Genomic DNA, 15,589 nt, shown 5'->3' with positions numbered 1-15,589 from the left:
AGCCTACAAAAATCATTTGTATTGTTAATTAGCACTGAAATGGCTACTACAGTGCATTCTAAAATATTAATGCAATGTGTTTATAGTGTAAGGAGTCCTCCAAAAACAACATAAGCTAATGTCTGACTGTTTAGTATGTGCCAAATGTGCTTAGTGTATTCCTGTTTAATTTTCATAACCGTAAGAGGTATACATTATCATCATCATTTTACAAATGAGCAAACTGATTCTCAGAGATTAAGTGACTTGATCAGGGTAGGACAACTATTAATTGGCTCAAAGCCAGAAGTTCTGACTCCAAAGCTCATATTCTTAAAGTGTGCCTACATCTTCTAAAGAAGTTTTGTTGTGTTTTTTTTAATGAAAAACTTTTATTAAAGTTTTTTGAAAAACCATTACTTTTTCATTTTACAAATGAAGAATCTGTTTTAAGTTAATACAGTACAAGTGAGTTTGGCCTGAAAAGGGGTTTTATATCTAACTCTGAATTTTACTGAATATCTGCAACAACAGCTTAAATAATTGGGTCTTAAATTCAAATTTCAAATCCCATTCAAATCCCATAGTAAGAATTACTAATAAAGTAAGAATAAAACAAGAAATGTTGTGAGTGCTTTTGATGAGTATGCAAAGATTTTATAAGCAGATTTTTCCATTTAACTAATGCCTACTTCAAGGTTTATATGAATATATAAGATTTAACTTAAAGAATTATTCCTTCAATTAAGTAAATTTTGAGAATTAAGTGTAACTTTTATTCCAAGTTGACAAGTTTTTGAGTAGAGTAGAAGTAGAAGATGATAATAATGGGAACTCACAGTAAAGGAGGGAGGCAGGTAAGTTGTTTTGAACATTTATATTTGAAGTCCTCGTGGGATATTCAAATGAATTAGTTCAAAGGTCAGCTGGTTATACGAAAGTATATACATACACACACACACATACATCCACTGTTCAAAAGAAAGTTATGACTTGAGAATACAAATAGGAAGTCACCAGCATATAGGTGAAAGCAAAGGGCATGGATAAAGTCACCCAAGGTAGCACAGAGGAACAGAACAGCAGGGGCTGCTAACAAGTAGGATAACACCTGCAACTACGGAGACTGAGAAGAAACCAGAGAAGATGAAAATTAGGTGTAAGTAGTATCATAGGAGTCAAAAAGGACAACAGGGGTACTAATAAATACTACAGACATAAATATGAAATCAAAATATCCACAGGATTTGGTGGTTAAGTTCACTGTCAAGGGGAGTTTTTAGTGTTACATCCTGATTAGAACACAGATGGTAGCAGTTTGATGGAGAATGATAAAAAGTAATATGAAGACAACTGGCTACAAATGGAAAAAACAAAAAGGGGACGAGCTGGAGTGACAAAGATATGTTTATTTATTCGCTTGTTTTAGGACAATAAAGATCTGACCATATTCATATGCTAAGGGAGAAGAGCCAGTCTAAATGCAGGAAGTAGTAGTCAAGGATCATCAACGCCAATGTTACCTTCATTAAGTGTTGAGAGAGTAAAAATATAATTTTGTCTCTCTCCACTTATTCTCATTTTATCTAACTGCATTACTGAACCAATTAACTTGCATACTCTCCATTAATATATCTATCTCCTTTAAATGACAGGCCTGATAGAGAAATCTGTATGAATATATGTGAGGATATTCTCCACTCTTCACGATTTGGGTTTTATCTCCTGTAGGAAATAAGATCCTGAAATAGCTCTCCATATTCATCTCTACATCTCAGATCCAGAACGTGCCAGATTTTTCTAGTCAATCAGTATTTGTGATGATATTCTATAAAAGATTTCCACATTAAGGACAAATTGAAAGAACTCAAGACAGAAAACAGAAAACAACCTAGAATAGGCTTACAATTAACAGATTTTGAAGGACTGGTGAAATATTTCTTTAGTTGCTTTATTAAAAATAACATTCAATTTAAGTTTACCTGAAAGTGTAGAGCCACTGCAGGTCTGGCCATCAACTTACTGAAATGTTCATTAAATTTTGGTGAAAGAATATCCTGTGATAATGTTTCATAAGGATCAAATGCTTGTTCCTATTTTTTTTTAAAAAGGAAAATGTGTTAGGTTTAAAAGAACATCTTTTCTACTAATATGGCACAGATTACTTAATGGCAAATTTTTATTTAAGTCCTCCATTAGGTTTCAGAATTTTTTTTATTTCAGGGACAAATAATAACTATGGCTGTAACTTGGAAATGTTTAATAAATGTAAGTAATGACCTTGGGCAATGGATGACAAGAAGCTACTGGTCTTAAGTTAGGTCACTGACTTGTGGTCACAAGTATCAAAGTATTAAAATGTATATGCACATTTACCCCAGATAAACAAAAGGTGTACTTATTAGTAAAATAAGGCCAGGATTTGAAATTTCAGTTAGGTTTACCTAGGTTGAAATGAGTTTACACTGAGGATTATTTTCAAAGGAAGCAAAAAATGATATTCCCACTGTTTTATTCACTTTCCACTTTTTCAAAATTAGAAAAAGAAAGCAAAGACTAACATACAGTAAACTAACAAAACAGAAACTGCCCATATTTTGTCCATGTTTATACTGAAATAAATTCCTATTATTTTATAATAATCAACATCTCCAATGTTTAGCTAGAACTAAGATTTGTTTCATTTTTATATGTTAAAAATGCAGTATGTTTTTCAGAAAATAACAAGTGTTGGCAAGGATGCAGAGAAATTGGAACCCTTGTCCACTGCCAGTGGGAATTGCAAAATGGTGTAGCCCCTTTGGAAAACAGTTTGGCAGTTCCTCAAAAAGCTAAACAAAGAATTACCATATGACCTAGCAATTCTACTCCTAGGTATGTACTCAAAACAACTGAAAACAGTGACTCAAACAGATACTCATATGCCAATGTTTACTGTAGCATTATTCACAATAGCCAAAAAGGTGGAAAAAGCACAAGAGTCCATCAACAAATAAATGGATAAACAAAATGTGGTACATACACACAACGGAACATTATTTAGTCACAGAAAGAGTTCTGATATATGCTATGACATGGATGAACCTTGAAAACATTATGCTAAGTGAAATAAGCAGACACAAGAGAATATTGTAATGATTCTACCTTTATCAAATATCTAGAATCAGCAAATTCACAGAGACAGAAATAGATTAGAGGTTACCAGGGGTTATGTGGGAGGGAAGAATAGGGAGTTATTACTTAATGAGTAGAGTTTCTGTTTGGGGTGATTAAACAGTTTTGGAAATAGATAGTGGTAATGGTTGTATAATACTATGAATTTAATTAATGCTGTTAAACTGTACACTTAAAATGGTTAAAATGGCAAATTTTGTTATATGTTTACCACAAAAATAAAATAAAAATTAGAAAATACATTTTTGAATACATGTTTTTGAACCATGATATCTTTAAGAGTACAACAAGCAACCAGACTACAAATTAATATGCTAAGATATCACAATATTAAAAAACTTTAGAGCAAGCCTGAATATCTCGGTTGGGCATCAGTAACTGAGTATTTCTATACTATCAGTTCCATTGTCTACAAAATGGATGTAATTAAAGTGACTTACATTTTCAGAAAAATTAGGAAGAGATTATAAAACTAGCAAATTTACATGATATCTGAAGAAAGCACTTTTAATACCTGTTTTCCAGAAGAAATAAAAATGGCCAATGAGTATGAAAAGATGTATAACATCATTAGTTTAAAAAAAAAAAAGAAAAATCAAAGAACAATGAAATATTGTTTTTTCCTACTAGACTAGCAAAAATTAATGGGATAATAACAAAAATTAATGGGATAGTGAAGATATGGGTAAAAAGAGGGCCTGCATATACTGGAACTTATCTGGAAGTAAATTTGGCAAAATGTTTCAAAGTTCTAAAAATGTACCTAGTCTTTAGTACCACAATTCCATTTCTAGGACTGTAACCTAAAATAATTACTAGGCTATGAAGGCATTATACAAATATGTTTGTTACAGTATTGTTTACAATAACAAAAAGAACTGAAAAACCTACATGCTTAATAATAACAGTTAAAATATAGTGTCTCCATAGAACATGGTACTTTCAGACTTTAAAAGCTGTGTTGAAGTATATTTATTGGCATGGAAAATGTTCAAGATACTGAGTGAAAAAACAGGTTATAAAATAGTAAGATCCTATTTTTGTAAATATACACAGGTTTGTATGAATATGTAGACAAATGTTCATAAGGATAAATAAATCTTATAAAGATAACTAATCTCTAGGTATTATAAAATCAAGTTATTTTTGTCTTATTATATTCATCTATATTTTTCTGAATATTTTTACAATGAGCTATGTTACTTTTATAATCATTTGAAGAACAAAAATATGATTTGCACTTTGGGAAAAAAATATAAACTTCCTTTTTCATTTTTGGAAATTAAGACTAAAATCCACAAAAGCTAATCAGCTATGGTCAATAAAATTTCTTTTCTTTCACCTTAAATGCACTTGCCATTAAAAAAAAAAATCTTGGGCTTCCCTGGTGGCGCAGTGGTTGAGAGTCTGCCTGCCAATGCAGGGGACACGGGTTTGTGCCCCGATCCGGGAAGATCCCACATGCCGCAGAGCGGCTGGGCCCGTGAGCCACGGCCGCTGAGCCTGCGCGTCCGGAGCCTGTGCTCCGCAACGGGAGAGGCCACAACTGTGAGAGGCCCACGTACAGCAAAAAAAAAAAATCTTAAACATTACTAGTCTATCAAGATTTGCTATAAATATTTTCTTTTTTTTTTTTTTTTAAATTCTTTTATTTATTTATTTATTTATTTATTTTAACATCTTTATTGGGGTATAATTGCTTTACAATGGTGTGTTAGTTTCTGCTTTATAACAGAGTGAGTCAGTTATACATGCTATAAATATTTTCATAATTACACTATAAAGTGTCACCATAAAGACAATGTAATTTTAGTTTGCTATTGGTTAAATCGTATTTTTTATAGCAGCCAGCAGTGTCTTCTAATTTTCACAAATAATATCTTACCAAATATCTTAATACAGCACTTAGGACTTTAATGAGAAAACAGTTTTGTAAACTTGCCTCTGCCAAATCTTCAAAACAGCTTCCAGCTAAGGGATGAGGGCTGCTTTCATCAGTCATTTCAACTGTGTCTTCAATTAAACCTAAAAGTTTCACGGTCAATTCATGTATATCTAAAATGTTACTGAAAATCTTTTCAATATCCTAAAAGAAAAGGAAGGTTAAGTAAGGCATGTCAGTTTGAGAATTTCATTTAAGAATTACTAAATAAAAGTAATGTAAGTGTTAACGATATTATTTTCACCCAATCACATACCAGTATATTTCAAGACATAAAATATTGAATATATTCCAAATTATAGCAAAAGTCAATCATGAATAAAGAAGAAAAATTTAAAAACCCCTTGGATTAGATTTAGAATTACTGAACAGAACTACATAGAATCTATATTTTCCAGTAAATTTACTGTAAATCTCATATGGTGGATGATTTAAGCAACTCTTTACATAAAGAATTCTGGCATTTCAGTATTTTAAAATTGGCTAAGTGCTAAAAGTCTTGATCAAGGTCTCACAGAGCTGGTTAATGACAAAAGCTGGGATCAAAATGAAGATCTGACTCCTAATCCAGACACAAACTGGTTTCACAATATGTGGCCTGTCTCTTGAATTTGAGGAGGAATTAAAGATTTCATTCAAACTCTCAGGTGTGACTTTTATCTGGGTTAAAACATGTTAAGTACTCTGGAAACAAAAAGACCATATGACTGATTATCCAGGTTATGGCCAACTATTATTCACTCTGCATCTTGTAATGGAAGCATCACAGATTAAGGAACTTGACAGACCTGAGTTTGGATCCTGGCCCCACTACTTGCTAGATGAGTGACCCTGGATTAGGACAATAATGACAATTATAACAGTTTACATTTCTTGTTATTATGTTCCAGGCACTACTGTAAGTATTGATTACTTGACATGTAATTTCAAAACAGCCTTATTAGATACTATCATCATCCTCATTTTACGAATGAGGAAACAGGCACAGAGCAGTTAAGTAATTTGCCCAGGCTCACACAGCTGGTATATTAATACCTACCCATAAAGTTCTTAAGAGGATTAAATGAGATAATTTCTATAAAATGCTCCTGGCATATATTAGGCCTTCCACAAATGTGAGCTTTCTGAAAACATAGGAGTAGGGCCCAAAGGAGTAAATTAAGATCAAGAGTCATTCATTCTTTTATCAAATATTTACTGAGTTCTATGCTCTGACCTTAGATGGCCTTTATTTCAAAAGTTTACAGTCTCATCTATGCTGAAAAAATACAGTAGATATAGACATAGAGAAAAGGGATTCTCTCTTTCTCTTGACCCTTCAGTATTATAATAAAAATTTTCTATCAAATCAGCACAAACTCAGTGGAAAGAGACCCATAAAAATTAATTCCTGAGGAATGAAAACTGACGGGACACAGAAAAGGCAAAGAGGATAATATTAGCTAGCAGCAATTGTTATTAGCTAACAGCATTTGTTAAGCTTTTAATTCTTCACACCACTATAGACAAAACCCAATTATACTGTGGTATAAAAGAACCAAAATTCAAGTTCAACCTCCATAACTTATCATAACTATTTTATGTCAATTTCCTCACCAGTAAGGTAGAAATGATAATACCTGTCCTACCTATCTCAGAGAATTGTTAAGGGTCACACAAAATAGGAGAGTACTTCAAAACACATAAAATGTTGACTACTTAAGGCAGTGTGTCCAGTAGGAGTTATTATCAAATGTTAAACTAAATATGCATTTTTTAAAAAAGGATAAAAGCCAATTAAAAACACCTTAAGAATGAAAAAGCTAAATCAGGGACTTCCCTGGCAGTCCAGTGGCTAAGACTCCGTGCTCCCAATGCAGGGGGCCGGGTTCAATCCCTGGTCAGGGAACTAGATCCCATGTGCTGCAACTAAGAGTTCACATGCCACAACTAAAGATCCCACATGCTGAAACTAAAAGATCCCACATGCCACAACGAAGACCCAGTGCAGCCAAATAAATAAATAAATATTTTAAAAAGGAAAAAAAGCTAAATCAGTTCCTAATCTTAAGCACTCAGCCAGCTGTGTCTGAGCATCACTTCTATTAACTCATGTAATAGTTATTTGGGGGAGGAAGTCGGGAAGTAAGAGAAAAGCCAAATATTTAAAGTGAAAGACACTCAGGGACTTCCCTGGTGGCACAGTGGTTAAGAATCCGCCTGCCAATGCAGGGGACACGGGTTTAAGCCCTGGTCCGGGAAGATCCCACATGCTGCGGAGTAACTAAGCCCATGCGCCACAACTACTGAGCCTGCGCTCTAGAGCACACGAGCCACAACTACTGAAGCCCATGCACCTAGAGCCTGTGCTCCTCAACAAGAGGAGCCACCACGATGAGAAGCTTGTGCACCACAACAAAGAGTAGCCCCTGCTCGCCGCATGCAGCAACGAAGACCCAATGCAGCCAAAAATAAAAAATATAAATAAAAATTTAAAAAGTCATTAAAAAAACAAAGTGAAAGACACTCAGACATTTAAGAAAAAACAGATCACGTGAGAAATGAAGGAAAGAAAAATAAATCTAAATTTAAACCCCCCCCCCCACACACACACAAAACAGTATTTGTCTAGCTAGATTCCTTAGAGTAGACTTCAGAACCTAGAGAGGTAGGAAAAACATGGACAAGTCTCCCTGGATCCCCATCCTACTCACCCCATTCCTACGCTATCTTCCAACAGTGGAGCTCTGCCTTTGCTTATTTGACATTCTGTATAAACTTTTATTCTTCAGAAGTTCCACTAGTAAAACTTTAAACTACACCCTGAAGTACTTACCAAAAGACAGGAAAAAGCATAAGTCTTTCTTTTCTAGACCATACATTTCTTTCACCATCTTCAAATGAATGACTATGATCATAAAATTTTATTCTTCAAAAGTTCCACTAGTAAAACTTTAAACTACACCCTGAAGTACTTACCAAAAGACAGGAAAAAGCATAAGTCTTTCTTTTCTAGACTATACATTTCTTTCACCATCTTCAAATGAATGACTATAAATCTCAAATACTGCACAGCAGAAAAAGACCTTTTATTTTTTTAATTTTTAATTTTTGGCTGCGTTGGGTCTTCGTTGCTGTGCGCGGGTTTTCTCTAGTTGCGGCGAGCGGGGGCTATTCTTCGTTGCAGTGGCTTTTCTTGTTGCGGAGCATGGGCTCTAGGGCACGTGGGCTCACTAGTTGTGGCTCGCAGGCTCTAGAGCGCAGGTTCAGTAGTTGTGGCGCACGGGCTTAGCTGCTCCGTGGCATGTGGGATCTTCTTGGACCAGGGCTCGAACCCGTGTCCCTTGCACTGGCAGGTGGATTCTTAACCACTGAGCCACCAGGGAAGCCCGAAAAAGATTTTATTCCAGTGTAATCCCCCTAATTTTGTGTCTAATTTTCATTGTCACTGCACTTATTATATTAGTATAACAATTCACATATTAAAAAACGCACAATATTCCCAATGTTCATAGCAGCATTATTTACAACTGCCAAATTATGGAAGCAACCTAAGTGTCCCTCAACAGATGAATGGATAAAGAAGATGTGGTATATATACACAATGGAATACTACTCAGCCATAAGAAAAAAAATGAAATATTGCCATTTGCAGCAACATGGATGGACTTGGAGGGCTAAATGAATTAAGTCAGACAGAGAAAGACAAATATCAAGTATATGTGGAATCTAAAAAATACAACAAACTAGTGAATATAATAAAAAAGCAGCAGACTCACAGATAAAGAGAACTAGTGGTTACCAGAGGGTGTGGGTGGCAATATAGGGTGAGGGAGTGGAAGGTAAAAATTATTGGGTGTCAGATAGGCTACAAGGATGTATAGCAATTCTCCTACATACGAACGAGTTCCGTTCCGAGAGCAGGTTCGTAAGTCCAATTTGTTCATAAGTCCAACAAAGTGAGCCTAGGTATCCAACTAACACAATCGGCTATACAGTACAGGACTGAAATAGGTTTATAATACTTTTCACACAAATAATACATAAAAAACAAACACAAAATATAGAGAAAACATTTTTAATCTTACAGTACAGTACCTTGAAAAGTACAGTAGTACAGTACAACAGCTGGCATACAGGGGCATGTTTGCATCTTTGAAAGTTTGCAACTTGAAGGTATGTATGTAGGGGACTTACCATATTGTACAACCTGGGGAATATAGCCAATATTTTATAATAACTATAAATGGAGTATAACCTTTAAAACTTGTGAATCACTATGTTGTACACCTTTAATTCATATAATATTGTATATCAACTATACTTCAACAAAAAATCTGAAAAAAATGAAAAATAGACAAAGCTAAACAACCCCACAATACTATATAAAACAATATTTTTTCTACATACTCATAAAGTATATGAAGTTACTATTTATGATTTTAAGCTACTATATGACTTTTTGGGGTAGACAGAATTTCAAACCCACAAAGGTACTTACAGAAGGTTTAAACAGGTCTCTGTCAGAAAGAAAAGCTTCTCGAAACACTTTTATGATCATATTTAGTTCCCGTAGATACTGTCTTTCTTCTGCAATTTCAGTTCTGACAAGGTCATAGTAGTTTAATTCACCTGAAGAACTAGGTTCATCTTCACAAAGAGAAACCAAGCCTATGTCATCCTGATCAAACATGTCCATCAAAACCTAAGAAATATAAAGGAGTAATGGATAAACTTATTTTCCTTACTATTATAAGACCATCTCAAAGTACTTGGAATTAAAACATTATTAAACAATGAGAGTTGTGTGTATTACAGGCTAAAATTGTAAGAGAAAATCCAAAATAAGAGAAATATGAAAAGTTGAAGTGAGATAACATTCAAATGAAACTGGATATGGAGAAATAAATATTTATGAAAATAAGATAAATCTAACACTGAAATATATATATACATATATGTATACATGTATGTCTGTGTGTATATAAATACAGGTACATATGCACACATAAACATAAAATATATAATAGCAAAAAGAGCACACATTTGGAGAACAACAGTCTGAACCAAAATTCCAGTTCTACCACTTACCTGTGAGTACAGACCAGTTATTTATTCTTTTGAAAGTCAGATCCCTTATCTGTAAAATGTAACTGATGAAAGAATTCAATGAAGTAATGGACATAAAACGCATACTATTAGGTCTGGCAAACAGTAGGCATTCAAAATGGTAGCTTTTTGTCCTACTGTAAGGATGCTTATATGTACTTGAGTAGAGTTTAAAGAAGAAAAGTGAAATGATACGCAAAATGTATTAACAGCGTGATGCTTTTCTGATGCATATTCACTACATCAACAACTGCTATTAAGTTCATTTGTTAAAATCAAGCATCTCCTGGAACTTCCCCTGGTGGTCCAGTGGTAAAGAATTCGCCTTACAATGCAGGGGATGCAGGTTCCATCCCTGGTCAGGGAACTAAAACCCATATGCTGCGGGGCAACTAAGCCCGTGTGCCACAACTGCTGAGCTTGCCCGCCTCAACTAGAGCCCACGTGCTGCAAAACTACAGAGCCCACGTGCTCTGGAACCCACGCACCATAGCTACAGAGTCTGCGCGTCACAACTAGAGAGAGAAAACCTGCACACCACAACGAAAGATTCCACATGCCTCAATGAAAATCCTGTGTGCCACAACTAAGACCCAATGCAGCCAAAAATAAATAAAAATAAATAAATCTTAAAAAAAATAATCAAGCACCCCACAGATGCTTAAATTGCTATTGTGACAATTTCCCCTTTCAGAAAATAGTGAAGATTGCTACTATGGATTTAAGTCAACCAACAGGCAAGAACTAGCTGTATATCAAAAGCAATAGGAAAAAGGTGACCATACTTCTTAGAATTAAAAATAGTTTTAAAAGAAAAGAAAAATTGGACCGACTTAATTATATACTCCAGACTGACTGAAAACTACTTTCTTAGAGTTTAGGGGAAAAAAAAGGCACAATCCCAAAAAGGAAGCTCCAGAAAGTAAAACAATTTCAAGGGGATGAGAGGAAATTCTAACAATACAATATGAGATATTCATTCATTCATTCTCAAAAACATCTACTGATCACCAGAAATTGTGCCAGATGTTAGTAAGACACAGCAATATGCAAAATAAACATGAACCCTGCCCTCCTGATCTTCTTTTAACTCTAACTCAAAAACATTTCTTAAATCTGGTCAGTTCTCTCCATTCCCCTCCAAGCTTCAAATCAGACTATTAAGCAATCACATCTATTAAAAGGTCTTGCAATATGATCTCCCTGCCACTGGTTTCTTCCCAGCCCCATTTTCAAAATTATGTTCCTAAAACCAAATTTGTGTCATACCCTACCTAAAAATGATACTAGATTTCACTGCTTTCAGCACACAATTCTAATTTCATGAAGATAAAGGCCATTCACAATCTAATCCCAGCCCACTTCCCTAGCCTCATCTCCTGTGATACTTTAAAATCCATCTTCTCCTCATTGCCCCACCCCCACCCCCGCTCCACAAAACTTACCCTACTGCCATCATTACCTCTGATTCCCAGCCACATTAGACCTTTGAAGAAACCACTGGGGCTGCACAGAGAATTAGCTAATGAAATCTGATTTTAAGCAGACACACGAAAGAACAGAAGGTATGACACAGAACAGTCTTCTCTTCCTCACCAGAGATACTTTTAAAGTAGTCTGTACTTGCTCTAATTTCTTACTTCTCAAGCTCACTACTCTATTGAAACTGCTCTCACTAATGACCTTTGAATATCTTTTTGTTTTCTCTAGTTATTAACACAGCTGACCAGAACTTCTTAAACCTTTCTCTTCCCTTGGCTTCTCATACACCATTCTGTCAGTGAGGCCTCCTCTCTACTACTCACCTTCTCCAACATCCACTGCAGGGTTCCATTTTTGGAACTGTTTTGGTCACACAACACCCAAAATCCCGAATGTAAATGATATAGGAGTCAGGTAGATGATATCATGTTAATACATAAGAAGAGGTGATGGGGAGTGTGGCAAACTAGAAGGTGCATGCACCTAAAGAAGAAAGGCACTGTTCAATGCCAACTATTCTGTCAGGCCTTTTGATTTTCTTTTTTCAAGAAGAGTCTGGAATATAGATTTTTATGAAGAATTTTCATATTTGTAAATATAAACAGACTGCAAATAATTCAAAATTTTAAGAAATAAACCTGGAGTCCCTAATCACCATCAGGCCACCAATCTGAAACATCTACTATACTCCCCGCTGAGTGAGCTCATCTTCTTAAACGATTTTCAGTTACTAGATAATAACTCCCTAAACATTTATCTCAGCATCTCTTTGGACCCTAGGCAAGTGTTACCAGAAGCTTGCTAGGTATCTCTGTCTGACAAACCTATACATGGACACTCTACTACAGAATCACTAATCACAGCATCATCTCCTTGGCTGTCATAGCTAGAAAACTTGTCACTACCCTAGACTTAACACTTCTCCAACTTCCACACCAAATCAGTCCCCAAATCCTGTTAACTCCAACTCAGAAACAGCTCTTAAATCTCATCAGTTCCTTCTATTCTCCTGTCTAGAACGTCTGCTCCTACTTCTCTTTCCTTCCAACCCTCACATTTATTCATCTGATAAATCCCTAGCCATTTTCATCACTTAGCTAAAATATAATTGTCTTTGTATAGCTTTTCCCAACTCTCCCTGAACTCTATCAAAATCTTTTCCATTGGCTTCAGTCCTCCATTAGCAACCCTCTCTTTTCTATATAAGCACCTAATTTATATTGACATTTCTAAGGATAAGAGCCATGATTTCATCTTAAAATCCACAGCATTTGATACACAGTAAATGCACAAAAGATACTTAAAGAGCATATATGTAGGGCTTCTCTGGTGGCACAGTGGTTAAGAATCTGTCTGCCAATGCAGGAGACACGGGTTCGAGCTCTGGTCCGGGAAGACCCCACATGCCGCGGAGCAACTAAGCCAGTGCGCCACAGCTACTGAGGCTGCGCGCCACAACTACTGAAGGCTGCATGCCTAGAGCCCACGCTGTGCAACAAGAGAAGCCACCGCAATGAGAAGCCCACGCAGCACAACAAAGAGTAGCCCCTGCTCGCCGCAGCTAGAGAAAGCCCACGCACAGCAATGAAGACCCAACGCAGCCATAAAGAAAGAAAGAAAAGAAAGAAAGAAAGAAAGAAAGAAAGAAAGAAAGAGAGAAAGAAATTTATATTTAAAAAAAAGAGCACAGATGCATTTTATGTTTGTAAACTGTTAGACTTGTAATGAAAGGCTAAAGCCCAAGCGAGTTAAAGATCAGAATAAATGTTAGGACAACAAAAGTATTTTTTTGGTCATGTTCACAACAAGAATAATAGAGAATTGGTTCTTGGAACAGATGGAGTAATATTACAACGAAAGAAAAAATACAGAAGAACTCAACTTCTATAACATCTGGGCTCACAGAAATAAACTTCTTCAGAGCAGCTCTGTGCTCTCTTACTCTCTCTTGCCTTTCTTAAACATCAATTTTCCTCTTAAGCATGTATGTCCTATTTTTCCAGTCTGAATGTTATTTTCCTTAATAGTTACAAGTATATTAGGGGTTGAGCTCTAAAATTCCTTCCTATGACCATCTAACTATTCTCAGCAATCTTTGATGTGCCAGAATACATCATATAGTCAAATGCTGCTTTTATTTTTAAGTGTAGAAAAAAGGTTGGTTCTCAAGTTCTCTATCAAATTATATGACCTTGTCTAGGAAATTACACAGATTCCTAGAAAGCATTTATTTGAATAGTTTATTAAACAGATGGTTTGTGAGCTCTTGGAATAGTGATCACAGGAAATCAGTTTAGATTTACTAAGACCACACCATGTCACACTAATCTCATTAATCCATTCAAAGGACTAGTCCCACAAATAAAGTCATCTGTATCTTAGCTAAACCTAGGACAGTCTCTCATGACAAACTTGGAATCACAGTAGAAAAAGATGGGCAGGGGACTTCCCTGGTGATCCAGTGGTTAAGACTCTGCACTCCCAATGCAGGGGGCCCGGGTTCAATCCCTGGTCAGGGAACTAGATCCAGCATGCCGCAACTAAGAGCCCGCATGTGGCAACAAAGACCCCATGTGCTGCAAGTAAGACCTGGCTCAGCCGAATAAATAAATAAATAAATGTTGAAGAAAAAGAAAGAAAGAAAAGAAAAGGATGGGCAAACTACAGCCCATAGGCCACACTGAGCCTACTGCCCTTTATGTAAATAAAGTTTTACTAGAACACAGCCCACACTCATTGGTTTATGGCTTCCTTTCTGCTACAAAGGCAAAGATGAGTAGTTCTAAGGAAGACGTATAGCCTACAAAGCCTAAAATATTCAGCCACCCATCTGGTCCTTTACAGGTAAAGTTTGCTGACCCCTGAATTAGATAAAGAGGTAAAACAGTAGCTGATGAAAAGGCCATAGTGAAAAAAAGTGGTAATTTATTAACCTGGAAGGATGCCTCTAATAACATATGTGAGAAATCTCATCTCTTAAACTTTTCCAATATTTTTAACAAATAATTCCAACTAAAACAAACTAAGTTTCTCAGACTGGCATATATTACAAAAAGCTGGTATGATATCTACAATGATGAGTGACAAAATTCGATTTTTATAATATCTTGATATGCTAGAGCATAGTCTCAGTAACATTACGAAGTTTTATAGAGAAAAACTTGAGTTCAAACTTAGATGAAAAAAATATCAACAGCACAAGCTGTAAGAAATCAAAGATATAAGAGTATCTCATGTGCAAAGTCCCAGGGAGCCAAAACATCTGCAAACTCATTAAGCAAACAGAGTGATATGTGTGCCCAAAAAAGTTAATGCTGAAATTATAAAAGAACGGCATATAGAATAAAGGAGGTGAGCCTTTCATTGTACTCTGTGTTGGTCAGACCAAATCTAGACTGTTGTCTTTAGTTTTAGAAATCACAGTGTAAGAGCAATGCAATAATGAGATCTGAAAATCATGTCACAAAACGATTGGTTTTCAAAGTCTCAAAAGGTAAAAATTTAGTACATAGAAAGAAGCTTTAAATAACAGAATGACTTATTCTGAAAAACAGTTTGGTCTTATCTAATGTAGTCCAGAAGAGAAATTAGAATTAGTGAATGAAAGTTAATAGGAAATTCAGACGCAAACTATTGTACATAGTATGGATAAACAACAAGGTCATACTGTATAGCACAGGGAACTATTGATATATTCAATATCCTGTGACAAACCTGTGTGGATTGGTCTCTTGTAATTCTGAGACTGTGTAATTGTTTAGAATTTAACTACTTTCGCCTTTAAAAAGAGTCATGGAAAAGGTAACTGACTCAGATATGGAATAAAGTCTCTCCTTCCCACAGTCCCTCAATAATCCTGTCCAAGGCCACTGTTTGAGGGCAGGGGGAGGGGAGGAATAGGGCAAATAAGGTAGGAATCCCTAC

The 15,589-nt window shown here is 35.6% G+C and overlaps 1 protein-coding gene and 1 non-coding gene across 2 annotated transcripts in view; one reads left to right on the top strand and one right to left on the bottom strand.

The window, feature by feature from the left end:
• Positions 1-15,589, bottom strand: part of SOS2 (SOS Ras/Rho guanine nucleotide exchange factor 2) — a 73,901-nt gene that overhangs the window by 51,292 nt on the left and 7,020 nt on the right. Inside the window, exons 4-6 of the mRNA XM_007446496.1 lie at positions 9,576-9,779; positions 5,096-5,239; positions 1,962-2,072 (exon numbers count right to left, since the gene is read on the bottom strand). Of these exons, the coding sequence (XP_007446558.1) occupies positions 1,962-2,072; positions 5,096-5,239; positions 9,576-9,779 (459 nt within the window). The remainder of the gene's footprint in view (positions 1-1,961; positions 2,073-5,095; positions 5,240-9,575; positions 9,780-15,589) is intronic.
• Positions 14,113-14,185, top strand: TRNAG-CCC (transfer RNA glycine (anticodon CCC)). The gene has a single exon. It is a non-coding gene; the product is annotated as a tRNA-Gly (tRNA).

This window comes from Lipotes vexillifer, unplaced genomic scaffold (genome assembly GCF_000442215.2).
Source record: "Lipotes vexillifer unplaced genomic scaffold, Lipotes_vexillifer_v1.1 scaffold1102, whole genome shotgun sequence".
Lineage (NCBI taxonomy): Eukaryota > Metazoa > Chordata > Mammalia > Artiodactyla > Lipotidae > Lipotes > Lipotes vexillifer.
The sequence above is the reverse complement of the archived record's forward strand: the minus strand, read 5'-3'. Positions and strand labels throughout refer to the sequence as shown.